The sequence below is a fragment of the Triturus cristatus genome, chromosome 1_1 (assembly GCF_964204655.1).
Source record: "Triturus cristatus chromosome 1_1, aTriCri1.1, whole genome shotgun sequence".
Classification (NCBI taxonomy): Eukaryota; Metazoa; Chordata; class Amphibia; order Caudata; family Salamandridae; genus Triturus; species Triturus cristatus.
In genome coordinates, this window is record NC_140579.1 from 677,576,230 (window position 1) to 677,601,994 (window position 25,765).

Below are 25,765 nucleotides of genomic sequence, written 5' to 3' on the forward strand. Positions count from 1 at the left end.
AACCTTGCTACCCAGCAACCAACCTTCTAAAGCCTTAGTGGCACAATCGACAAAGTCAGTCCAATCCTGAGACTGAATTTTCTGGGTGTCCCTGAACAGCACCCGGTACTGCTCGGTGGTTAAGCCGAACCCATCAATCAGTGTATTCTTCAGTACTTGGTAGTTGTTAGCATCCTCAGCTCTCGTAGTGAGGAGCTTGTCTCGTCCTTTACCTTCAAAGGAGAGCCACAGTATAGCTGCCCACTGACTTGGGGGGACGCACTGGACAGTGCAAGCCCTCTCCAAAGCAGTTATCCACTTGTGGATGTCGTCCCCTTGTTTAAAGGGGGGCACGATTTTACTCAGGTGTCTAGTATCTATACCCCTGTCTTTCTCTCTAATGAGAATGCTGCCACCAGTGGGATCTAACCCACTCAATTTCTGCTCTCGGGCCAAGGCAAGTCTTTCTTTGGCGAGGGCAAGTTCTTCCCGCTCGATCCTCAGATTGACTTCCCTCATCTTCGCTTCGTGCTCCCTTCTCTGAGGGGACGTCATTCCTCTCTGAGAAGATGCCTGAGAAACATGTGTTCGAACAGATCTGTTAGAGCCTCTCGAGAGAGAGACCTAGCTCGTCCGTTCCCAAGGTTACGCCTGCTTGAGCGAGGGCCTGGGGCTCCCCCAGTTCCATTCTCATGCCTGCTTAAGTTGGTCCTTGTCAGCCTACTGACTACTACGGGACCTCCGTCTGCCTCGTCTCCTGCTAACTCTTCTTCCTCTTCCTCTTCCTCCTCACCATGGAGGTCGAGGTCAGGGTCACCAAGGGTTCCCTCTAAGGGAGGCATGTTCCCATCAGCATTAGGGGGGCCTGTGTTAGAGGACCTCCTAGCATCGTAAGTCTCTAAGAGACCTATCAGAAATGTGATGGTAGGGTTAGAACCCTGGTTTAGCTTCCTGGAGGCACACAGCTGTCTCATCTCCGTGAAGCTAAGAGCTGCATATCGTGACATGACCTGTGGAGGGTCAATGACCACTAAGGGAGTCTCTGCAGACTCTCCGTGGACCGACATGCTTTCTAGTGAGGTGTAAGTGATGCACCTACCTACACTATGTGTTTACCTACTGATCCCTTGCTAAGAGTTGTAGTCAGGGTGTGCTAAGCCCTGTTACACTACAACAGCTGGTTCAGTAGAACTCAGAGTATTCTAAGTTAAGTTATATGTACCTGGGTACTTATGTGATCTTTCAACTTGATGTTCTTAGGATACGTGTGTGGTAAAACAACAGCAAGCTCAAATCCCAACCGCTGCTCACCAATGTGAGAAGTTGGCCTGATATGTAGTGCTCACTATTCTAGTGATCACTGTGTATCATTCCAAACGACCCTTATTGATGATTGGTTGTAAGTCAACCTTATAGACCAGCTATCCTAGTAGCGTGGACAAGAGCAGTCTTCAGGCTAAACTCTAGAGGGCGTGTTAAGCCAGCTGTTTACCATCACATATACCCCTTGAACGCCAAGTGAAAGGACACCACACAAGTTGTTATGAAAATAAAGGATATTTATTTATAACAAGACTACCCTGGCTCTTTATGAGTCAGGGAGCTAAGCACAATACAAAACTCTTAGGAAAATACTTCTGGTTGCACAATTTACACAAATGCCCGAAGGGCACGAAACCATTTACACTGCAAGTGGAATGGGAGAGGTTAGAAAGTTTAAAGTTACTGATTCCGGAGGAATCCGATCAGTGGGACTAAACGAAAAAGGAACTGGACACTTGTAGAGTGAACCTAGGATGGAGCACCGAGATGCTCGAGTTACCTAGCCCAGAGGCTGCGGCTGCGTGGGGTTCAGCAAGATGTCGGGAGTCCTCATTGTAGTCTCAGGAGCCTGAAAGAAGAAGTTGCTGGCAGGCGACCAGTGTCGATGTTCAGCGAGATCCAAGCCTGGATCAGTGATGAAGGAAACCTGAAAGCAGAGGGGACTCAGTTCTCAACCGCTAGCCAGCGATCGTGTGGGTACCAGGAAGGTACCGGATGAAGTCACCTCGACCAGGTGAGTGGATGACGTCGGACTCGGCTGTTCCTCGGACCAGGAGGCGCGGCGGCGACCAGGATGGAGGGCGAGCTGTCCCACGAAGGTGTCTGCTGTCGATGATGCTGGGCCCAGGAGTGGGGCAGCAGGTCTTGGCAGTGGCAAACCCACGCGGTGGAGTCAAGATGGCGTCTGGAGTGGACCAGGAGGGTCCGAGGTACTCCTCTGTTGAAGGGGAGCAAGAGCCAGTCTGGAGCAACCAGACCAGTGATGAAAGACTGTCGTGGTGCGTCGTGAAGAGGGCCACAAGCCGGTCGGCGAGTGGTCAGACAACGCGGTGAGCAGCAAGGAGCAGAAGGGCCCCCACGCAGATCTCGTGGATGCTGGGGAGGCAGACTTCGGTGCTGGAGCCGCTCAGGGTTAGGGCTTCTCAAACCCTAGGTGCACTCACTCGAGGGTCCCTCGGTGGGCGTGCTAGATAAGCGTCGTGCAGGTTCTGAAGATGGCCGGTCCCGCAGGTCTCGTCACACCTACGAATCTCAGCTGGGCTGACGATGTAGGTAGAGGTCAGAGATGGCAGGGAACCCAGGTCTCGTCGAGCTGGGCAGTCTTGATCCGTGGGAGAGACGTACAGCAAACCGCAAGCGCTTAGGTGGTGCCTGCTGGTGCAGGGTGGCTACTCCTTAGCCACAAGGGAGAGTCTTCAGAAATAGTCAAGAGTTCCTTTCGTGGAAAGTAGTTCAAGATTCAGAATTATCCAATTTGGGAAGGGGACTCGCTCCTACCTTTATTCTAGGAAAAGGGGCTGGCCCGTGACTAGGTCCTACCTATGGGTGGGGCCAGGAGGGGGGTGGTTACACCCCTATCCTTTGTCCGGCTTCGCCCCAGCTCAGGGGCAGGGTTGCCCCCGAAACTGGTTTGAGCCGGGCTATGCACAGTGAGCACCGGGGTGCCACTTGCAATCACCTTCCTTTCAGCCCTGCCTACCTGGGATACACAAACCCTGTCTGGGATGGTGCTAACACCGCCCTCGACAGGAAACCCTTTGTCCAAGCTCCCCTCGCTGGAAGGTCTCCCAGCAGCAGGAGGTCAGACTTGTGTCTGGTGGCAGCATCCATTTTGTGATGCTGAGGCTTGAGTCAACTTTAACCGGGGTTCAAGGTTACTTCCATGTCGTGCCCCTCTAAAAGGGGGGAAGCTAATCCCGTCGCCAGAATTGGCGAGGGGTTCGTATTCCAATTCGTATGACACCTTACTCGACATGTGTGGGTGATGCGATGCCAGAGTTAGCAAGTAACCGCGAGGATTATAATGCATTTTAAGGTAGTTGGCACGCGTCACCATGGAACGGCTATTAGGACTTGGTTCCGCAAGCCGTCGACGGGCTCAGCTCGCGCCAGAGCACCATCCCACATGATTCCCCGCACTCTGCCTTCAGGATTAATAAGGCCTGCCATAGGAGTGACTGATAGGAATCCATGTGTCCATTTTAGGGTTAGGTATAGGAATACTACACATACAGCAACGGGTGATTACACCACCTTGCCCCAGCTGTTGTGCAGCCAGTTGTGTCAGATTGGGGCGGCCATCCAGGGGTGGCATAATACATGCTGCAGCCCCTGGTAGGCCCTGGGTACACCGATGCCCTGGATACCTGTGGTATGCTGATACAGGGACTGATAAGGCGGCCCAGTTCCAATTAGTGGATGCACCTAATGTACATGTGTGTTAATTTCGAGAGAGAACAGCTAGGCTGTGGGTCTGATTGGCAGGCCCACAGCCAGGGAAAGTCGTAAACCAATGAAGCAAAAAGCAAAAAATCTGGGTGATCATAGGATTGCAGACCCTACTCTCCTACAGTACTCCACAAGGTAAGGAAAAAGGTTTGGAGCGGATCTTGTCTATATCCACAGTTTGAATTCTTTCCGTCAGGAAAGACTTTAAAAGCTTCAGGAATTTGCCTTGAACCCCGCAGACCAACAAGCGGTCCATCAGAACTTTATGGTGGATCGTATCGAAGGCCGCAGAGAGGTCTAACATGATTAGTACTGCGTTTCCTTCCTGGTCCAGGGCTTCCCTTATTTCTTCCGTGGATTTTATAAGGGCGGACTCTGTATTGTGTCCTTCCCTAAATCCATACTGAGTGGGATCTAAAATGTTGTTTGCTTGGAGGAACGCACTGAGTTGAGTGTTCATGGTTTTTTCTACCAGTTTTGTCGGCAAGGAAAAACAAGAAATTTGCTGGTAATTATTAGGATCCTTGGGGTCAAGGTTTTGTTTTTTTAGCAATGGAAGAACCGATGCTGTCTTCCATATTTTGGGAAAATGCCCACACTCAAACATGGCATTGAATAAGGGGGTGAGTGCAATGCCAATAGGTTCGGGGACTTGTTTAATCAAAAAGACTGGGCAAGGGTCGTAGGGGGAGCCAAACCTAGTGGAGGCCAGGAGATTTATAGTATCTTGCTTCTCCAGCAGGGAGAACTTATTCAGAACTTGCCGTGGGTCAGTTGCAATTTTGGTCATCACAGATGGTCCATCCGTTCCTTCTACTGGAGAGAGTTTAAAAGATGAGAAAATAGCTTCCACCTTCTGTAGAAAGAAGGCGGCGATTTCCTCACACAGTTCCGGACTACTCTGAATTTTCGGAGGGCCCGGGGCAGCCAATTTGGTTACCGTCCTAAAAAGATCTTTAGTTGAGGATGTAGCCAGTGTAATTTGGTCCATGAGGAAGGCTCTTTTTGTATTAAATAAGAGCTTTTTATAAAGAGTGAGACTCTGTTTGTTAAGTTCTATTTCTGCCTCATTATAATCTCTTCTCCAGTTGTGTTCTAAACGCTTACAGGCTTACCGGTGGAGAAGTGTGGCTCAATGATTAGAGCGGCAGACCCTGATGCAGAGGTCTAGCCCGGGACCAGGGTTCAATTCCCCGCCTCAGCGGGTCTTGGGCTCAAAAATTCCACGGACCTTTTAATTCTCGCCTCGGTGCCTATTCCAATCATGGAGTCCCACTCTGCAACTCTGGGCAATAGCTTGCTTAATCTCCACAACGGCCCCCACAACACTAAGGATGCCTGGCCTCCACCTTGATGGTGCCCAGGAGTGGACGCCTCACAGGGAAAGCCAGGATGGGTTCCACAGCGGTATTCGTACAAGCGCCTTGAGACCCTTGCGGGTGAGTAGTGCGCTATACAAGTATCAATTTGCAATTTACAGGCGAGTTTTTATTTCCTAAATTCTTTGGAATATCAGGGGGCGGTAGGTTGAGAACGTTTGGGAAACCATGTTTTCACCGGGGCTAATTTATTACAAGCTGTCTCTATCCACTCTGTATAGCAGTTTGTGGCTTCTTCCACTTCAATAGGAAGAAAACAAGTCATTACCGTGAGAAGATCTTCTAGCTCTGTAGTCTTAATTTTATTCCAGGCTATTGTTTCTATCTACTACTTGGATGCACCCACGCTATAATGAAGGTTGGGTGGGGCCAACTCGAACTGAATCACAATGTGATCTGTCCAAGCAAGTGGCAGAAGCCCTGTGCATGTTAATTGAGAATGATTGGAAAAAATCCCATCCAAGGTATGCCCTGCGACATGAGCGGGAACTTCTATTTATTGCCATAATTCTACACTACAATCAAAAAACGGGGGGAGGTAGAGGTTAAGGTTAGGTTCACCCTCCTTACTGAATACAGTTCCACAATATCTGGAATACCGGAATAAGAAACCTAACCATAGGAGGAACAGGGATTCCACTGAACATGTGTGAAAAAACACTCTTTCCAGAAAGAAAAATTATTTTGTAGAGTCCCCTCACCCACCAGGGTTGCCCCTAGGTGGCATGCTTCATCAATGGGGTCCTTTCAATCTGCTACGGATTGAGGTGTGCTGCGACTTACGAAACTACATAGGAGCACTTAGTTTTGAAAATATGTGTGGGGCAGTGATATGGAGTGGGAAACAAAAAGGTTAAAAATACCTTGCTAGTGAGCTAATATTTTATTCCTGCTCCTAGTTGGTATGTTTGAAATCAGGGGTTAATATTAGTGAATTAAAGTTAGGTCTTTCCCTATTTCCAACACCTTCCCTGCTGTTGCACAAGCTGGAGTAGGAATAGTAAATTATACTATTCCTAAGTCTAACACACCCCCACAGCAAGTTATTGTAACGACTTGCAATGTAATCGTATGTGATGTAACACAGTCGTTGTAATGACCACTTTGTATTGGCATGCAATGTATTGCATGCGTTATAACGACAAATATTCTTGATAACACGTCAAGCCTTCGTGTGTGGGGGTGTGTGTGTGTGTGTGTGTGTGTATATATATATATATATATATATATATATATATACACACACACACACATAAAGAAAGGACTGATAAGCATTTCAGACCCAGAGGAGGTTGTACGTATTTATTCTTTCACATTTGTGTGCATGCTCAAGTCGACGTATACTTATCTGAGCGCTAAACTGATAAAATGAGTTGACAAGTGATATTAAACAATTTGGGTTTATAAGAGTGTGCAAACATACAGGGTCTGTGAAACATTTTAAGTTTTGCACCATAACAAATGACATTACAAGCAAAGAATCATTACAGTTGCAAACCCTGAAATTCAAGACAGATGAGGCAACCAATTATAAAACTCATACCAAGGAACTCAGCCCAGTGTTTTATCCTTTAGGAGACCTCTAAATAAAATATTTTCTTATTACATCTGAGCTACCAGTCCCCAGAAATTCTCGTATATACTTCTAATTTCCGTTTGTACACTTTGCTGTTTGTTTAATTATTTTAATGTAGTCTACTCTTGTTCAGTGTGAAGTGTATCATTTGATAACGTTTGGCACAGTTGCACTATGGAAAACTGTTAAATAAATAAACAGAGGCAGACAAAATCAAGTTTTACTGTATCAAGATAGGAATTGATGTTGGAATATCCGTCTAATACCTGTGATGGAAGCCTGGCAAGTTCAAGTAACATTGTTTATACAATCCTTGATCAGTGGTAGAAAGATCGCTTGATGTTTTGCTTGTATAGAATTTACAAAATAGGGTGCTCCCATCAGACTCTGATTCCAGCAACCCTGGACTGATTGCAACCACCTGCACACCACACTGAAGGTAGTAGATATCATTCACAAATGTTTTTTTTCTTTCTAAAACATGCTTTCATTTATCCCCCTTATTTCAAATAAGTGTTTAGGCTTTTTGGCATTAAACAGTCAGGTAACAGCATTGCTTTATTGTCAGGTGCATCTACATGACAAATCACAGAATTGAAAACAAAGCCATGTATGGTGCAAATTAATGTATATGTCATGCCTTTTTCACCTTTAGATCCATGAGACCATTGAGTCAATCAATCAGCTCAAGACACAAAGGGATTTCATGCTCAGTTTCAGCAACAACCAACCGGAGTTCATTCAAGACTGGATCCGATCACAAAGGAGGGATCTCAAGGTAAAGCAGCCATTTAGAGAAGCAAACAATGACTGTTCCCATGTAAAGCCAGACTTTCATCTTTCTGATTCCTCCAAGCTCCCTTTCCATTCATTGGGATTATTCTTTTTATCAGCATCATTTTGGTTATAACTTGATGTCTGAAAATGTTCAGTCTCAAGTGTCAAACAAGACCATAGAAACAATGTCAGCAGGACTAATTGTATCCTTCCAGTAGTTAAATGACTAGTGATAGGTGGCAACCATTGATGAAGCCAGTAAGATTGACCATTGTTTAAAACACACAAGGAATTGTTGGCACGAAAATAGATGCTAATGGTTCTGCTCCTTCCAGGTCAAAAGTAGTTTCCACAAACTCACTTCTTGATCTGTAATATGTAGATTACCTTTGTGTGATCATTCTTGTCCTTATTGCATCATGCAGCATCAGCGTATAACACTGATAAATATACCTTGCCTCATGTTTAACTCCTTCACAAATTAACTTCCTCACTAAGTACCCTCTTCTTCAGCTACTTTTTCACTAACTCCCCTTCCAACTCATACGCCTGACCTTAGCTACCCCCACCTTTCCATTCCCCCAAAGTAGGGCATGTACTTTTAAGTTTTACATGTACTAGTAGTGAAAAACTCCTTTTTAACTACTGCAAGGCCTCTTTCCTATAGGATAACATTGGAGTTGCCTTATTACATTCTATAAGTGTAATTTCAAAATAAGAAGAGATCTCCTGTTCATGTTTGGTGTCTCTTGGATCCTAATTTGAAATCCTAACTTACGGTAAAGTTGTATTTTAAATTACAATTCTGAAAATGCCGCTTTTAGAAGGTTTACTTACCTTAGCCATTTGGTGCCTGCAGCCTGTCTCTGGTCACATGACTGGTGCAGTTGTGCTTTGTTTATTCCTCCTAGACAGCCACACACAGTGGGAACTTAGATGTGATTGGATGGCCATCACTCCAGGTGGGAGGGATGAGCTAGGCCCAACCTCACTTACACCTGAATAGGCTGTGTCCTGTCTCTACACACAAGGCTGCAGACCCCCCAGTTGTTAGTCTGGAGCCAGGGCAAGGAGGCAGGGCATCTGTGCACTTCAAAGGCATGCCTCTAGAAGCTTCTCCCCACTTCAAAGGCTCAACTGTGTACAAAAGAAGGATCTCAGACATCAACTCTTGAGTACACTTCTGGATCTGTAGAAGCTCTGCCAGGAAGGAGGACTGTTGTACTACTACAAGGATTGCCTCTTTGCTGAACTGCACCTGCGAAGGAACTGCTGCCCTGCTGTGCTGGCCTGTTGCCTTCTTGCCTTAGGAAGCAGAACTGGACCTGCAACCCATCTGTGTCCCTAGACCGTAGAGTGACTCAAAGGACTAATCTGCTGATCTCCTGATCTGAGTCCCAGAGTCATAAAAGGCTCCCCAACAGCTCCTGGACCTGTCCTCAGTGGGTTTTTGACCCCCAAGTGGTGTCCCTCAGGTCCCGGACCCTTGGCGTGGCTCAGCTGGCTCTTATTTCAAGCTTTTGGGCTCTTTGTGACTCCGAACAGGCCTGTTTGAACCAGAACAATGCCACTCCCAATGAACATCAGCACGAGCCGCCACTATACCCGTCTCTTTGCACAGCAGGATCGTCAGTTTGTGGCGGACCGCCACATCGAAGCTCCAGCCTGCCAGTCTGTGACGTCCAACCTGTTCATCTTGCCAGGCTGACTGCCGTCCGGGATGCTCTCCATGCCTCTCTCAACCCTCTCCAACACGAACGGGACTCTTGGACAAAACATGAAGAGGGAAAACCTTCAGCGAGTCTAATCTGGGACTCTGTCCGACTTGTGCTCCTTCGCTGTTGACTTGAACTTTTGACTTAAACCCGCTTTAGCGCAACCAGATAGCTTCAGTTGGCGCTTTCTGCTTTAAGACACTATTTTACAGTTTATTCTTTAAAAATTTGTAATTCCAGTTCTACTGATTGGAGTTTTGTTGTTTTAGTCTGTTTTTATTTATTAACTTCTGCTCAATTTGCTAACATAGTCTGAGATCTTTTTGTGTGGTGTTTTCACTGTTTTACTGTTGGAAGTGTTTCACAAATACCTTACACATTGTCTCTAAATTAAACATGAGTGCTCTGTGTCAAGACACTAGGAGATGAATAAAGGTCTATCTTTGCAACTCTCTTTAACCTACACCTAGAACCACTGTGTGGATTCTCAGGAACTGTGGGATTCTCTTCCACCTCTATGCAGACACCAACATATACTTGAAAATCTCTTACCCAGAAGACGTTGCCCTGCTTTCAAACACACTCTTAAAAATTCAAATCTGGATGTCCAACCACCATTTAAAGCTCAGCCCAACTAAAACTGAATTTCTTTTGCTGAAAACTCCAAAAGCAAAAACTCCAGTACAAGTATGAATGGCCACTTTTCCCACCCTGGATTGCTCCCCCGCCATTGTCCTGAGTGCCGAATCACTCGGCATCACCCTTGATAATCGTCAAAATTTTCATATAGCAGCCATGACCAACAGCGCACGACACCATCTGAGGCAGCTTTGGGGCATCAGACAATTGATTCTGGAATAAGACCTCAAAACAGTAGTGCAGTCCCTCGTTCTCTCTAGACTATGGAATTGCCCTTCTCTCAGGCATTCCCAAAGTTCACCTCAGCCCACTGAGAGCAAAACTACATACTGCAGCTCGCTTTGTCTTCGGTGTCAAGAAATTTGACCACATTTCCCCAGCCTTGCTAACCCTCCAATGGCCCCCATTGAAGCACGGCCCCAATTCAAAATTGCTTGCTTTAACCACAGAGCGCTGCACACCTCCTCACCCTCCTATCTAAATGAGAAGCTGAAATCTCCAGAGCAAATAGGGGTTCCAGAAATGCCCAATCCCTGTTCCTGGAACCCCCCACCTTCAGTCGAAAATGATACATGAACCTGTCTTTATCTGGTAGTGCCAATAGAATCTGGAACTCTCTGCCTCCCTCTCTCCATCTAACCAACTGCCCAGCAACATTTAAAAAGGACCTCAAGCTCCTCCTATTTAACAAACATCTTGGTTAATTCACCCTTGACCAGATTTAAATCCTCTCTCCACTGCATCCTGATCTGCTTTGATTAAATGAGCCAACCATCAAACTCGATGCTTGAACTGTGTATGTCCTCTGCGCAATGTTTGTAACTGTCTCTCGTGGTAACTCCTATACATATCCACTGATGTAAACGTCCGTGTTTACCTACTATTACTGTAACCCGCTTTAACCCTGCATCCTGTGTGTTGTAAAGCACTCTGATGTCTTCGGGCCATGCCGGCACTATATAAAATTGCAACAACAAACATCCAGTCCCTGTCAGGATTTCTGATTTCCTGTTGTATCTGGACTTCTACTAAGTCCTAATCCATCCTTCCTCCATGTTCTACTCCGTGGTAAATAAAGTTTGGCCTGCAGTGGCTGTTTCTGCCAAGGAGAGGACAAAGACTTTGCTGTGTGCTGTGTATCCTGCTTGAAGAAGATCTCCAAGGGCTTGAAGTAGAGCTTGCCTCCTGTTCTGAAGTCTCAGGGACACAAAGACTTCACTACCAGGTCCCCTGAACTTCCTTGCTGGGAGTTCTGACCTGCTAAGAGGTGCCTGTTGCTTTTGTTTGGCCTCTGGAAGTTGTTTCTGCTGTTGGGAGCTGGAAAAGAGACGCAACTAAGAGAAGCGTGATGCGTCTGCACCTGTTTCTGACGCATCGCTTCTGAAGAAACTAACGCAGCGCCTACCCGCGGCTGAAGAGATCGCCGCACGCTAAATTCTGTGTACAGGCCTCCAAAGTCCGAGATCACTGCATCTGTTCCGACGTAGGCCCGGCTGTACAGCTGCAAGAACCATCGCATCGTGGGACCGCGGCTAGAGAGACCAAATTAGCGCCATTGCCGCCGCTGCCACATCAACCGACTCATCCCAGATCCCACGCATCGCACTGGGACTCCATGTATACAAGAACGCTGGGGCTGCAGTAAGAAACCGACGCATCACGTCCTTGCACCGTAAGGAACCTACGCATCACCTCCCCTGCATGGCAGTAAGGAACCAACGCATCACCTCCCCTGAAGTAAGGAACCGGCGCATCACCTTTCCTGGGTGTAAGGAACCGACACATGACCTTCCCTGCGGCTGTTTTTGTTTGTGATTGTGACGCATCATAGGTACTTTGTGCTGAAAGTGTCGCATCTATAGTTTGCTTTGGAACAAACTGTTTTTGCCTTCTAAGGATTACATTTCAAGTACTGTATTGTGGATTTTTGTTGTTTTGGTCATATTTGGTTTAGATAGATTACTTATTTTTCTAAACTTATGTGGTGTCCATTTGTAGTGTTTTTACTGTATTACTGCCTCTGAAATAAGCCTGTCTGCTCATGCCAAGCTACCAAGGGGGTGTGCAGGGGTTATTTTAGAAGTGTATCCCCCTTACCCTGACTAGGAAGAAAGGTCCCTACTCGGACAAACGTGAAAACCATTGCCAATGAGATAGACCCATTTATATAACACTGGTGGTCAGCGGTGAGGATTAGGACTTGCTTTTGTGCCTAACATACAGTGATGGGTGTACACTACTAGTATAGTGCAGACCATTACGCAACCCCATACTGTTTTTTCCTGTTTTCTGGTGTACTCCTGGATGTATTTTTGATACTGATTCTCTGATTAGCTGTTGCACCTCTGAAATGGAGATTAACTTTTGTCACCGGTACATCTACACGATGAAGGAGATAAAAGCCTTTTGCAAGGAGAGGGGCCTGCGTTCCATAAGGAGGGATCTTGAGGCACGCCTGTATTCTTATGAGGTCACACTTTGGGAAGCAACACCACCAGATGATTCTGAGGAGGAGGAATTCTCTGAGGGAGAAACAGAGAAAAATGAGTGGCTTCTATCTACTGGGCATAGGCTTAGAGTTCGAACTGAAACGCGAGAGGGCTTAGACCAAGAGGACCTTAGCCCAAGAAAAGGGAGTGTGTGTAGCTCAAGAAGTGGCTGGGCTAGAGGTGGAGTCCAGCTCGGATGGTGGCAGCAAAAAGGTGTTATTTAGTGCAGAGAGAGTACACACACCCAGAGATGTGCCACCTGACTTGAAGGAGGGGGTTAACATACACCAGGGGGTTCAAGTTTATGAGATGGCTCCAGTGGTGCACAGTGTTCCTGAGGTGGATTGTGGAACTGGCACATGGGATCATATTCCTAGCGGTGGGAGGGACACTACTGACTCTAGACGAGAGGTGCTGGGAGAGGGTACCCCCGTGGTAGAAGTCCTGGTATGTGAGTGTGGAGATCGCCCAGAAGAGTGTGGGTTGCATGACAGAGACAGTGAGACACTGTCTTGCCAGTCTTAAGAGAGTGATGTTGGGTACTTGTGCAAGGCACTGGATGGGGAGGCAAAGAGTCGCTTGGTTAACACCTGTGTAGGGCTGTGTGATTCAATTGTTGGAGAGCATATTGTAAGTCCCAGTTTTCTTGAGCTATGCCAACACCAGATTCAGTGTGAGTTCTCTGACCCCAGGGAGTTCACACCAAAGGAAGACCTTTTGGTGGATTACAGAGGGTCTGAAGAAGCATCTGAGGGTGACCCTGAAAGAGGTTGCTCAGGTTTACCCCAACCAAGTGAGGTAGGAGAGGGTTGTGGTAACCCAGATGAGTCCCAGAGTAGTGGAAGGGGTGTAGGGTCCCATGTCCTGTCTCAGAGGAGAAGGAGTGGGCTGTCCTGAGTTGCCCGAAACCCAGTCTCGAGGCCTGATTGGTTCTATTAGTGAACACCAGGAGGGATGCCTGGTCTTTAACGGGAGGCCATCCCCTGAAGGGTGTTCTAAGGTGTCAGGCGAGCTGGTGGGGGGGGGCGGGGCTGCTGCTGTAACAAATGTCCCACCAGTTCAGGTGTCTGGCAGCACCTCTCCATTTGGGGTGGAGGGGGGGTTGCAGTCCCCAGTGGAAGGAACAGTGGGTCAGGTGTTGCCAGTTCTGCAGTCAGGGTACCCCAGGACTGACCCTGGTGAGGCCATTCCTTGCCTGGGGGGGTCTTCATGCTCTGTCAGGCGGACAGGAGGCTGGACACCTGTGCCAGGAAGACTCTTGCACAACTTCTGAGGAGTGCTACAACCCCCACTCTATGACGGCACAGGGGTTAGAGAACTATGAAAGGCATGGGGCCTGGCTCTCAGCACTGACAGCTGTCATTGGCCACTGTGGTTTGCTGTCCTAGTGGACAGAGTGGGCCCGGGGAGAAGGGTGGGGGGGCGGTCTGGAGTAACACCCCAGGGATGGACTGGGCCACACCACTGTGTTGGCCCAGTGGGTACTATCTGCCTGCTGGGACACACCTGTGAGCAAGCTAAGGTTAGGTGTTGCACAGATTGTGTCCACAGGTGAGGAGAATGGTTCCTCCTGGGTTAGCATAGTGGGCCCTGAGAGTATGGACATAGGGATCCGACAGGGTTCAGCAAGGTGTAGGACCGGAATGTGTTTCCTCAGTTGTGGGCCAAGTCTAGGTTCTATCGCCCAAAGCAGGGACGTCCAAGCGATTACTTAGTCTGCCCTAACTTTAGGCTGGAAGGGGTGTTAGACCTGGCTTTTCCAGCTGGTTTACCCCTAGACTTTTTGCTGTTTGGCCACCTGTTTTCGACCCTTTTTTGTTGGCTTTATGACTCTGGGCACTTTACCACTGCTAATCAGTGCTAACGCGCATATGCGGTCTCTGTAAATTGTTAATATGAATTGGCGTTTCCATGATTGACTTGTTTGATTTACTACTAAGCTCCTAGTACAGTGCACTGTGTGTGCCCAGGGCATGTCAATCAAATGCTGCTAGTGGACCTGCAGCACTGATTGTGCCACCCACACAAGCAGCCTTGCAAAAGATTGTCAGACCTGCCGCTGCAGTGTCTGTACGCAGGTTTTTACTGCCATGTTGACCTAGCAAGTGCACCCACTTGCCAGGCCCTAACCTTCCCTTTTATTACATGTGAGTCACCCTTAAGGTAGGTCCAAGGTACCCCTGTGGGCAGGGTGCAGTGTATGTGAAAGGTAGGACACGTCCTGGTGTGTGTGACATGTCCTGATAGTGAAATACAATTTATTTTTATTTTTCTCTATTGAAAGGCTAGCTGTCGTGTAGGATAAAATAGGAGTTTATTCATAACATTTTATAAGTATAACTTCCCATTGGGACAGGATAGAAAGATGGAGTTTAGTATGCCTGAACTCAGAGTATAAAAATGCTTCCTTTAGTAAAGATGATTTTTTTTATTGTCAGTTTGAAAATTCCACTTTTAGAAAGTGGATATTTTCTTGCTTAGCTATCTTGTGTGCTGTTGTGTTGATTGACTGTCTGGCTTTGGAGTGACAGGGGCAGGGGCAGGGGATGTGCATTCTCTCAGACAGCCACTGGGTGGGTAATGTGTGTCCTGCTTTTCCTGAATGAGTCAGGGATGGTCTGAATATACCTGGGCTGCATTTAGGGGGAGAAAAATTTCTTGCACCTTAATGGGCCTGGTCTACCTCACACAATGCTTTCTCCACCTCCCACCGGGAAGCTGGACTAGGGAGGACAGAACTGGTTTTGACTGAGCACAGAGTCTCTCTGCCACCAGAGAACAAAGAGAAATGGGATATAAATATTGGGGCCTAGACCCGAGAACTTTAGATTACTTATGGACTCAAGAGGAACCTCTGTCAAGGAGAAGAACTGGGAAAGCTGAAGGAGAAGTATCGCCTTTTGATGTGTGCTGTCTTGGGTTCGCTTGAAGTGGCTGTTTCTGCCAAGGAGAGGACAAAGACTTTGCTGTGTGCTGTGTATTCTGCTTGAAGACGATCGCCAAGGGCTTAAAGTAGAGCTTGCCTCCTGTTCTGAACTTTCAGGGACTCAAGACTTCACCATGAGCTCCCCTGAACTTCCTTTCTGGGTGTTCTGACCTGCCAATAGGTGCCTGTTGCTGTGTTGGGCCTCTGGAGGTTGTTCCTGCTGTTGGGAGCTGGAAAAGAGACGCAGCTAAGAGAAGCGTGACGCATCCACGCCCGTTTCTGACATCACCACTGTGCCGCTGAAGAAACCGACGCAGCGCCTGCCCGCGGCTGAAGAAATTGCTGCATGCTAAATCTTGTGCACGGGTCTCTGAAGTCAGAGATAACCGCACCGATTCTCATGCAGGCCCTGCTGTGCGGCTGCAAGAACCAACTCATCGTGGGACTGCGGCTAGAGAGGCTAACTCAGAGCCATTGCAGCAGCCGCATCGAGAACCGCCACATCCCGATCCTCCTGCATCGCACCAAGTTCTACAAGAAAGCCGGGCCACAGTAAGAAACGGACTTCTCACCTCCTTGCACAGTAACAAACCAATGCATCACCTCCCCTTCAGTAAGGAACCAACGCATCACCTCCCCTGAAGTAACGAACCGACGCATCACCTTCCCTGGGTGTAAGGACCAACGCATCACCTTCCCTACCGCTGTTTTTGTTTATGATTGTGATGCATCCAAGGTACTTTGTGTTGAAAGTTTTGCATCTATAGTCTGCTATGGACAGAACTGTTTTTGCCTTCGAAGGATTGCATTTTAAGTACTGTATTGTGGATTTTTGTCGTTTTGGTCTTTTTTCGTTTAGATAAAGATTACTTATTTTTCTAAAGTGGTTTGGTGTCCATTTGTAGTGTTTTCACTGTATTACTGTATTTGATCCACAAATGCTTTACACGCTGCCTCTGAGATAAGCCTGTCTGCTCATGCCAAGCTACCAAGAGGGTGAGCAGGGGTGTTTTTAGAAGTGTATCCCCCTTACCCTGACTAGGAAGAAGGGCCCCTACTTAAACAGAGGTGCAAACCATTGCCAATGAGAGACCCCCATTTCTAACTTTGTGCTATATAAAACTGCAACAACGAAAAAGTCAAAATGAGACACATTCCACGATCCTGTTTCGGTCAGTATTAGAATTACAAATCCTGCTAGGACTCTGGAGACATGCACTCAAAACCAACCAGTCTTTAAAAATAGTACATACAAATGACAGCCATGGTCCTCTCACGCAGGCCGGCCTTCAAGGCTGCACACCTGTGGGTTTTCTGAATCGTTCCTATTGTGAAATGGGCATCAACACATATTTATGAATCCAACACCTTAATTTTGGTTAGCAACCAACAGTCCTATAGAGTGGGTGACAACCTGCTGCTGTGGCAACGTCTCGTGACACATAGGGCAAAAATACTGAAACAGAAGACTATTTCGTTCACACTTCTCCCTGCACTCACAAGACTACAGTTTCTGATTCGTTAGTTCATGCAACAGGAATGCAGTTTAGATGTTTTACCATTAGAACAGAATGTCATCATGCAGTTTGTGCATTCTCTTTAATATGTAGGTCCATTACTTGCAAATGTTTGTATACATTTCACAGTCTGTCTTTACGAGACAGAAGTGTATCCTTCTCTTTTCCACATGTCTATTTTGCTCACCTTAAAATAATTTGTTTATCAGACTGTCACTTATCACATTATCGAGATCAGTAAAAATGCTTTGGGTTAGAGAAGCAGAATTGACATTAAAAATGTGCTACATATATTTGTGCAAAATTAGTTTAAATGTTTACCTGGACTTAAAGTCTTTGTGACTTCTGAGGCAATACAAACATGAGCAGAAGCTCGTTCAGACTGCCACCATTATGCAAGACAGACTGCTGCACACTTAGAAAAAGCGAAAACAAGGAGAAATAAAAGTATTTCTCATCGTTTCGCCAATCTAACGCCTGCTATTAGTTTCTGGTACTGCCTCAGATTTACAGATCCTTGTAAATCTGGGGCAGCATCAAAAAGCAATGTGTGTTGCTGTGGGCGTTCCACCGCAACACCAATTGCATGCCCCTTTCACGCAAAGCTATGCGTGTGGTGGGGCTGTATCTACAAGGCGGAATTAAGGCATTAAAAGTGGCTTAATGCCACTTTGAGAATATGGAAGAGCGCATAGTGCCACCAGAACGTCGCTAAAAGTGACGTTCTGGTGGCGCTATCCCCTTGTAAATATACTGCATATTTTGGTGCATTTTATTCTTTGTAAAGTGCGGACTGCTGTGAACTCACTGTCAGTGACGGCGGATGAACTTCAGCTTGGCCACAACAAATACCATAAACTTTAGATCAACATTTTAGGAGCAAAAAGCAGTCATCCTCCAGAAATGAGAATGCGCAGAAAAATCCATAATACCCATGGTGAACTTTCTTGGGTTTATTGGAAGACATCGAACATAAAAAAGTAATCTGATTCTTCTTGCTTAACTAACTTTTCATGTATGTTTTGGATGTGTCAAAATAATATGGATGGAATACAGCTGAGTTGCCTATGCAGTGCTATTAGTGGGATAGAAAAAAAGCTGTGGGTCTCTAAAATGATTGTGGGGTGACCAGCAATCCTTTACAAGACGTGTAGCCAATGTAATTAATGGTGTGACTTAAATCAAGTGTTAAATTATGTCATGTTATATGGATTTATATAGCGCAACTTATCAACTGAAGGGTACTCAGGGGCTGGAGCAGGGGTGAATGTCGTCAGCCGGGGGTACTTGATTTTGTTGAAGACCAAGGGTATAAGCCCCTGGCGGAATTCCAGATGCAAGGAGGAGTTCCTGATGTGTGGAGGCAGGTCTTTCCATGACTTGTTTGCGATGTAGTAGAAGCCTAGGCCACCCATTCTGCTAGAATCTCGTGCCTCACAAATGATTAAAGCCATCATGTTGCCTGAGATGCAGGAAGCTGCAAGGACACCAGGGAATAGACCAGCAAGTGAACACAAGCCTGAAAACAAATCCGGCCAGGGGTTGGAGGGAAATTAGCGGCATTCTTCCATCTGAGAACTATTCAGATTCACATTTTGCTCATTTCGTTTTGAGACTCGGCCACAGTCTTGCTGCAGAGATTGGGAGGAAAAACATGCATAAACAGGCATTGATTTCCATTATTCTTCCCCCTATCAGACCTAGCTTTCATGATCTGACAAAGTTCATTTTTTCACCTGCGTAAATTGAAGATTATCCTTTAATAAAATCAGGACTCTCCTTTACGAGCTGACTAGGAGTAAAGACAAGAGACTCGTATTATGCATGTTGAAAGCATAGTCACATATTTCATTGACACATGCTGGATCAGCTTACAGTAAAATGTTTTAAAAGTTGACACCCTAGACCAATCCACTGATGTAAGGATGTCTTCTTATCTTGTTCCTGCTCAAAATGTCTTCAATGCTATTGCCCCCGGGCCAAGTGAGTCACAAAAGACTCTGTCCACCCCGCAAATGCATTAACCCTTTAATCCATCTACTTAGGATAGTTGCAGTTACCGGAGTGAATTGTTTGCCTAAAGAAATTAATAACTAGGGATGGAAGTTCTATATCAGGACCGGAGGCTCAGATAATGCTTATCTCTTCCATATTTTATTGCTCAGCAGCCGTAACAACACATAACAAAAGACTACATATCCTATGAGTCTTTGTAAAGTCCAGAAAACAACTATAAAGGCAGTCCCATATAAACAAGAACATCAAGGAACTGCACTTCCTCTTTCTTCACTGCTCAGCAGACAGATAAGTGCTTTTCCTGAATCTTGTTTATATGGTCCTATTGTGAGGTAGCTTAACTAGTGGTTTGTGTTTGAAAGCTTTGTTCTTTATAATGCTGCGCATGCAGGTCTGACCTGCTATTGAGCAGTAGTCCACGTTAGTTGCTGCTGGCTTTGTGGCTGGAAGCTTCTGGCCAGGAGGCCTTGTCCGTTGAGAGGATTATTTGCTGTGGCTGGTATATTCCTTCAGGGATTGAAGCCACGCAGCTCCTTGTATCGCGTCGCGTCGGAGAGAATGAACTCAACTCACCATGGAGCAGTTTTAAGAAGTGCTCACACTGCTTGGTGCTCCCCCGTGAGGTTATGTGAAATCTTTTTTTTGTGCTCGTCGTCTCGAAGAGTCTTTCTGCTCCGCATGTGCAAAGCTGGGCGAGGGCTATTCCTCGCCCTCGAGGCTCAAGCGAGGAGGCGGGTGAGTGGTGACACCAGCCTTGAGGGAGTGGCCACATAAAGCGGCAGTAAATGGATTACAAATGGGGCGCTAAGGAATTGGCCCAGGGCTTCCTAATTGGGTAAGTAAGGCTGAGGCGACCTTAGGGGAGTGGCTGGCTATGCATTAGTTTGGCAGTTCCTATTTCCGGGACACAGTTGCTGGAATTGGAAAAAAGAAAGGCGCCTGCAGCCGTTACTTTCAAATGAGTGCGCAGCAGGTTGGTTTACTTTTAGCAAGTTATCGAGAGCTGAATTGGGGCTCGGGCTGCCATTAATTTTAACAAATGTACCTGCTTGATTATTTGCGATGTGATGACCTCCTTTGTTTCCCACAGTAATTAGGCTACAACCTTCGCGCCGCCGCCTTTTACAGCTCCCACCGGATGCTATGCATTATGTTTTAATCTTCCACCTCCCCAACCCGAGCTAGATGTCCCGGAACCCAGCACAAAGACTGATTGCCTCCCTCCCCGAGCTGGATATTTTATTTTCTATGCCCCTGGTGCAACATTGGCCGTAAAACGACGAGGGGCAGGGCGAGGTGGCGGACTGACAGAGAGAGTAACTTAATCTACTCTCTCCCAGTCTCTCAATTACACAAAACGAAATCACTAATTAATTTGGCAGAGCTGTACAGCTGTGTTTAAACTGCATTCCTGCCAACGCGGCTGATCGAGGATTTGAGGGGAATGAAGTGAAATAGTGAAGAACCAGACTCTGTTAAGCCTGGCGGCGCAGGGTACGCCTGAAATCTTCTGAGTTCGCCTTCCAAGTTACAGAGACACGGAACACTCTGTTAGCATAGGAACTTCAATTTATTTAGCTGCAGCTAGGTACAGTTGTCCCAGAAGTACATCGTAAGTAGGTTCTTAGGAGACTGCCACTTCAAACGGTGGCTCACAATCTTTTGTAGCGCTGGAATCCCCTAAAGCAACAACCCCCCTGCATGTGCAATAAAAATACAAATCATCCACAAGGACACATTCTTCGTACAAGATGCTGGATAATGGGCAATACACATTCTTTCCCTAAGGTCGTGTTCTCTACCCGACCCGACAGGTCAGGTGGCTTAGCCATTCCTTAGTTAAATTACTTTACGACAGGGCGCGTGTGCATGCTGGAGATGATGATGTGTAAAACAGCTGTAGGGGCCGGAGAACGGTCACCAAGGTCACCAAGGGTCAATAGATGCTTATCTCGAGAATTGGTTGTTTCGAACCGAGGTTCACGATGGGTTTAGCTCGAGGAAGAGGAGAGGTCGTGTAATATGTACAACAGCATAAAATACGAAAGAAACGCTATAGAGGTTTAAGGTGCCTGAGTGAGGGCAACAGCGCAACGATGTTACAAAAACGGGATGGGGTCGAATTTGAATTTCCTCAGACCCTCCTTTTGCCATTACTCAGGCAAAGGAAACAGAGGCTGTTGTTAATCTGAATCGACTTCAATGGCCATGAAATCTACAAGCTGTTGTTGCAACATTATTTTTGCATTCCCTGCTTTCTGGGACACAGGATGTGGAAGACACAGGGTGGCGCAGAGCCCGCATATAGCGGGACCACATTGTAGGCAAAGGCAACATGAGAAGAGAATAGCCAAAATCGCTCTGACAAAGGTAAGGATCTTCCATCCCCATATAGACAGTATTTCCCCAAACCATCCCATCAAAGACCAGTTTCCTTCATCCTGGTGAAGGGACTCCGCGATCTTATGTAGCTTAGAGATGGCTTGGTATACTGTAGGGGCGTGGTCTGGAATATAAATGCAGCAGCTTGATCCGATCAATTTGCATACGCCCCCACGGTCAGCAAGAATAATATCTAATACCATTCTGTTCTGAAGCGTGACGAGGCGGTCAGCAACGAGTTCTGCAGTGAGATTACTCAAAGCTCCAGCTGTTTCATTGATAGTGGCTTCTACAACTCGAATTAGTTGCCTTATGTCCCTACTGTTAGCTATCGGGCCCCAGAATGGGAGGAGTCCTTTCAAGACATCCCCGGCTTCCTGTCCTGACGTATCCTGGTCAGATGCCACCCCTCTTTTCTGTAAATGATGTCTGGCATCAGCTATGTATGTAGGGGGCAACAACCAAGCGATATAACAAGTGCCTCTCCAACTACCAGGTAGGGAAGTATAAGCCTTATTTCCACATACGAAGTATGTATTACGCGAGGGAACCATGCGAGGCCAGTCTGTCCCATTCAATGTCACAATATGTTGGCATCTGCTTGTACCCTTATATTCTGACCCCCCTTTTCTAATACAGAATGGTGCTTGTCCGGGTACCACTAGAAAAGTTTGTCCTTTTCGAGAGGTTTTATTGGAGGGCAGAAAGTACAAGTCTGTAGATCTGGTTTGGCGATCGGCATATTCTGATTTTTCATTACTCGTCCCATATATCCTTTTTCTGTCCCGCCAACATAAGTGATACAGATGTACTCCCAAGCTTCTTACGTCTTTGGTATCACCATCTCCAGAAAATACCCAACTGGCACTCAGTTCCCACCATGCACTACAAGAACCATTAAATGAAAAAGGAAGGGTAATATATGGCATTCCAGTGTTCACTGAACTTGGCAGGAGGCCACAAACCCAACAGTTTGTTGCATTAGTCGCCAATTGATGTTGGTGTAGCATAGAAACAAATGTGTTGTTACGGAATTCACCCCTTCTTGACTCGACATGAGGTGGTAGAGTGACATATGTATGCATTTCAACTGTAACTTTGGTAACAGGCTGCGTAAAAATTGCATGTAGTCCCCATCCTATGCAAGACAATATAATACACATTACAATCAATACTATTAAGACTACTACAAAACGGTTATGCAATAATTTACGATGCTTCGTGTTCATTGTTCGTGTTTTATCCATTCCCTTTTTAACAGTCATTTTCCATCTCTAAAGGTTGCCCGTGACGGGAGGTTGCTTCACTCAGCTGTGATTGTCTGTAGTTTTCTTTGCTTTCCTACAAGTCCCACAGGCCTAGTGCTACAACTTGGGTCACAAGTCTGAGACTTCAGTCACGGCCCTGCAACATGTGGAAATCGGGATAAAAGACAAAGTCAATGAGGTACTATTGAGGAATTTCTATTCAACCTGGGCCTCAAATCGTATCTCTGGGAACCAGGTACAGTTTGTTCTTGGAAAAGGAGATGTGGTCCAGTAGTGCCCATTTTCGATGTTGGTGCTACGGTTGCTTGGAAGGCCTCGCCGTCGTTTTTCTGTGATCTGGCAGAGTCTAGGTGTGCATCGCTAAACAGTTCAAATCTTGGTATTCTTTCACTTTCAGAATCGCCAATTGGGTTACGAACCCACTGATCATAAGGCAAAGGTAAGGGCACTTTCTTGCAATGCACCCCATGTACCCAGTTCTTTTTGCCGACGACCTTCACTGCAGTGCGCGTTGTCAGAAGTACTTGGCGGGGCTCTCTCCAGCGAGGTTCCAAGTTCTTCGAACTCTGGAAGTTTTTAACGCAGACCCAGTCTCCCGGCCGTATGGTATGACCAGGATCAGTTGAAGCCTGAGGCAAAGTATCTTGTACCTGTTGGTGAAGGACACGTAGCTTAGTGGTTAGTTCATACAAATAATCAATTAACAATGGATGCTCTATCTCGGAGTATTTCTTGGGCCTTGGGACTCCCCAAACATTTGCCGGGCGTCCGAACACAACCTCATAGGGACTAAGCCCCATACGGGAATGGGTGGTTGTTCTGGTAGATAAGAAAGCCAAGGGCAAGGCATCAGGCCAAGCCAGACCCGTGCTGGCTTGAATTTTTGCTAACTTAAGCTTGAGAGTGCCATTATAGCATTCCACCAAACCTGCTGACTGGGGATGGTTTGCTGTGTGGAACTTTTGCTTGATGCCAAGACCAGCACATACTTTCTGCATGATCCGGCCCACAAATTCACTCCCGTTGTCAATCCAAATAATTCTAGGTAACCCAAATCTCGGCAGAAATTCCTTTAAGAGGACTTTCGCCGTTGATAGAGCAGTATTATCTTTCAGAGGATAGGCCTCTATCCATCGAGAGAAGGCACATACCACAACAAGAACGTACTTCAAATTGTTACATCGTTCCATGTGAATGTAATCTATTTGTAATACCTCAAAAGGGTACGTTGGGGGAGCAAAGTGGCCTGCCGGTGTTGGTGTTCCCTTCCCCGGATTATGCATCAAACATACAATACAGTGTTTAACCAGATTGTCTGCGCATTTAGGTATCCCCACTTTCTGCCACACTGGGGCCAGAAGTTTGCATATACCTTTTGCACTGATGTGGGCTGGACCATGTGCCATGGTCACTATTGGTAGCACGTAAGCATCTGGTAACAACCAGCGTTGATGCTCTGACAAATCTGTCCAGCACCCTGTCACATCCAACCTTCCCATACTTTTTTCCCACGTACTTAACTCCTTCTCTGTGGCTTCCGCCTGGATCATTTTCACACTGTCCACAGTATTCTCACACATCCCACCTTGTGCAACCCATCTAGCGGAATCCACAACGTACATGCGGCTAGTGGTGTCCTTAGCTGTCTCTTTCGCTATCTGGTCTGCAAAAGCATTTCCTTCACCTACATCATCAGTAATCTTCCTATGTGCGCTACACTTTACAATTGCTATCTGAGTGGGCAAGGTAAGCGATTCAAGGTGGTCATTTACCAATTGGCCATGCTGTATCTTAGTGCCATGGGATGTGAGAAAACCTCTTTCCTTCCACAGGCGGCCAAAACTATGGGCCACTCCAAACGCATACTGACTATCAGTGAACACATTCACCCTTTTTCCTTCAGCCAACACACACGCTCTAGTCCGTGCTATCAATTCAGCTGCCTGGGCTGAATTATGCATAATCCGTGCTGTTTCCACAACAGTGTACAAGGTAGTGACTGCATAGGCTGCAGTTGTTTCGCCACTGGGAAGCTTAAAACAGGAACCGTCCACCCATAGGGTCCCATCCAGGTCCGGGAGTGGAGTATCCTTCAAATCAACTCTGCCTCTTGTCTCTTCCTCCGTGCGGAGGAAACAATCATGTTGCTCCGGTGTACTATTTTCTACTGAAATCGGCAGCAATGTCGCCGGGTTCAGGACATTACATCGTTTAATGTGTATGTGGCTAGCCAAGAGTGTCAGTTCATACCCCGAAAGGTGGGCACTCGTAAGGTGTTGCGTCTTTGTTCTGTTTAGGAGGGTGTCTACTGCATGTGGCACCATGACAGTGAGGGTATTATCTAATACCAATCCGGCAGACTGGCGAATGGAAACTGCTGCTGCTGCTCTTAAACAGCTAGGTAAAGCCTTGGCCACTGGATCTAATGTGGCAGAGAAATAGGCACAGGGACGTTGCCTGTCCCCAAATTGTTGCGTTAAAACTGATAATGCGCAACCTTCTTTCTCATGAACATAGAGTGTGAAAGGTTTACTGTAATCAGGAGTACCTAACACAGGAGCAGAGCACAAGGCAGTACGTAAATCAGTGAAACTTTTCTGGCATTCCGCTGACCATGGGAGAGGGTGTCGTGTGTCTTTAAGAGTCAGTGCCAACAAGGGTTTTGCCAGAAGGGAGAAATTGGGGATCCATTGTCTACAGTAAGAGGTAATACCTAAAAAGGCACGCACCTCTTTTTGCGTACATGGAATAGGCATTTGGGCAATTGCTTGGATACGTTCTGGGGTCAATCGTCGTCCCTCCTTTGACAAGAGATGACCTAGATAGGTAAGCTCTTGGCAACAATATTGCAATTTAGGCGGTGAAACCTTGTGGTGGTGGTCAGATAAGTGGCGTAACAATGAAACAGTGGCCTTTTTACAAGTGTCCTCCGAATCTGCTGCAACCAACAGGTCATCCACATATTGAATAAGAGTGGCACCTGGTGGTAAAGGCATAGTGTCGAGCTGTGATTTTAATGCTTGACTGTAAATGGAGGGGCTCTCGCAATACCCTTGAGGAGCCCTCTTGAACCGGAAGCTTCGGCCTGCTAAGGAGAAGCCAAAAATATCCCTACTCTCCTCAGCAATAGGTATGCTGAAAAAAGCATTTTTGAGGTCAATGACAGAAAACCAGGAAGCTGAGGCAGGTATCATTGTCAATATGGCATTAATGTCTGGGACAACAGGGAATTGAAGTACTACAATCTTATTGACTTCTCTGAGATCAATCACAAAACGATAAACAGGTGGCTGGGAGGGGTCGGTCCGTTTAAAAACGGGCAGAACAGGGC

The 25,765-nt window shown here is 46.6% G+C and overlaps 1 protein-coding gene and 1 long non-coding RNA gene across 10 annotated transcripts in view; one reads left to right on the top strand and one right to left on the bottom strand.

Annotated features, from left to right (window-relative positions):
- Positions 1-25,765, top strand: part of LOC146870867 (SWI/SNF-related matrix-associated actin-dependent regulator of chromatin subfamily D member 2-like) — a 1,426,174-nt gene that overhangs the window by 1,299,996 nt on the left and 100,413 nt on the right. For all 9 annotated transcript variants that reach the window (XM_085647047.1, XM_085647050.1, XM_085647051.1 and 6 more), the window contains one exon: positions 7,361-7,483. In XM_085647047.1, coding sequence (XP_085503173.1) covers positions 7,361-7,483 — 123 coding nt within the window. The remainder of the gene's footprint in view (positions 1-7,360; positions 7,484-25,765) is intronic.
- LOC146870872 (uncharacterized) overlaps positions 20,339-25,765 on the bottom strand; it is an 85,886-nt gene continuing 80,459 nt past the window's right edge. Inside the window, exon 2 of the long non-coding RNA XR_014979787.1 lies at positions 20,339-23,084. This is a non-coding gene — a long non-coding RNA (uncharacterized LOC146870872). The remainder of the gene's footprint in view (positions 23,085-25,765) is intronic.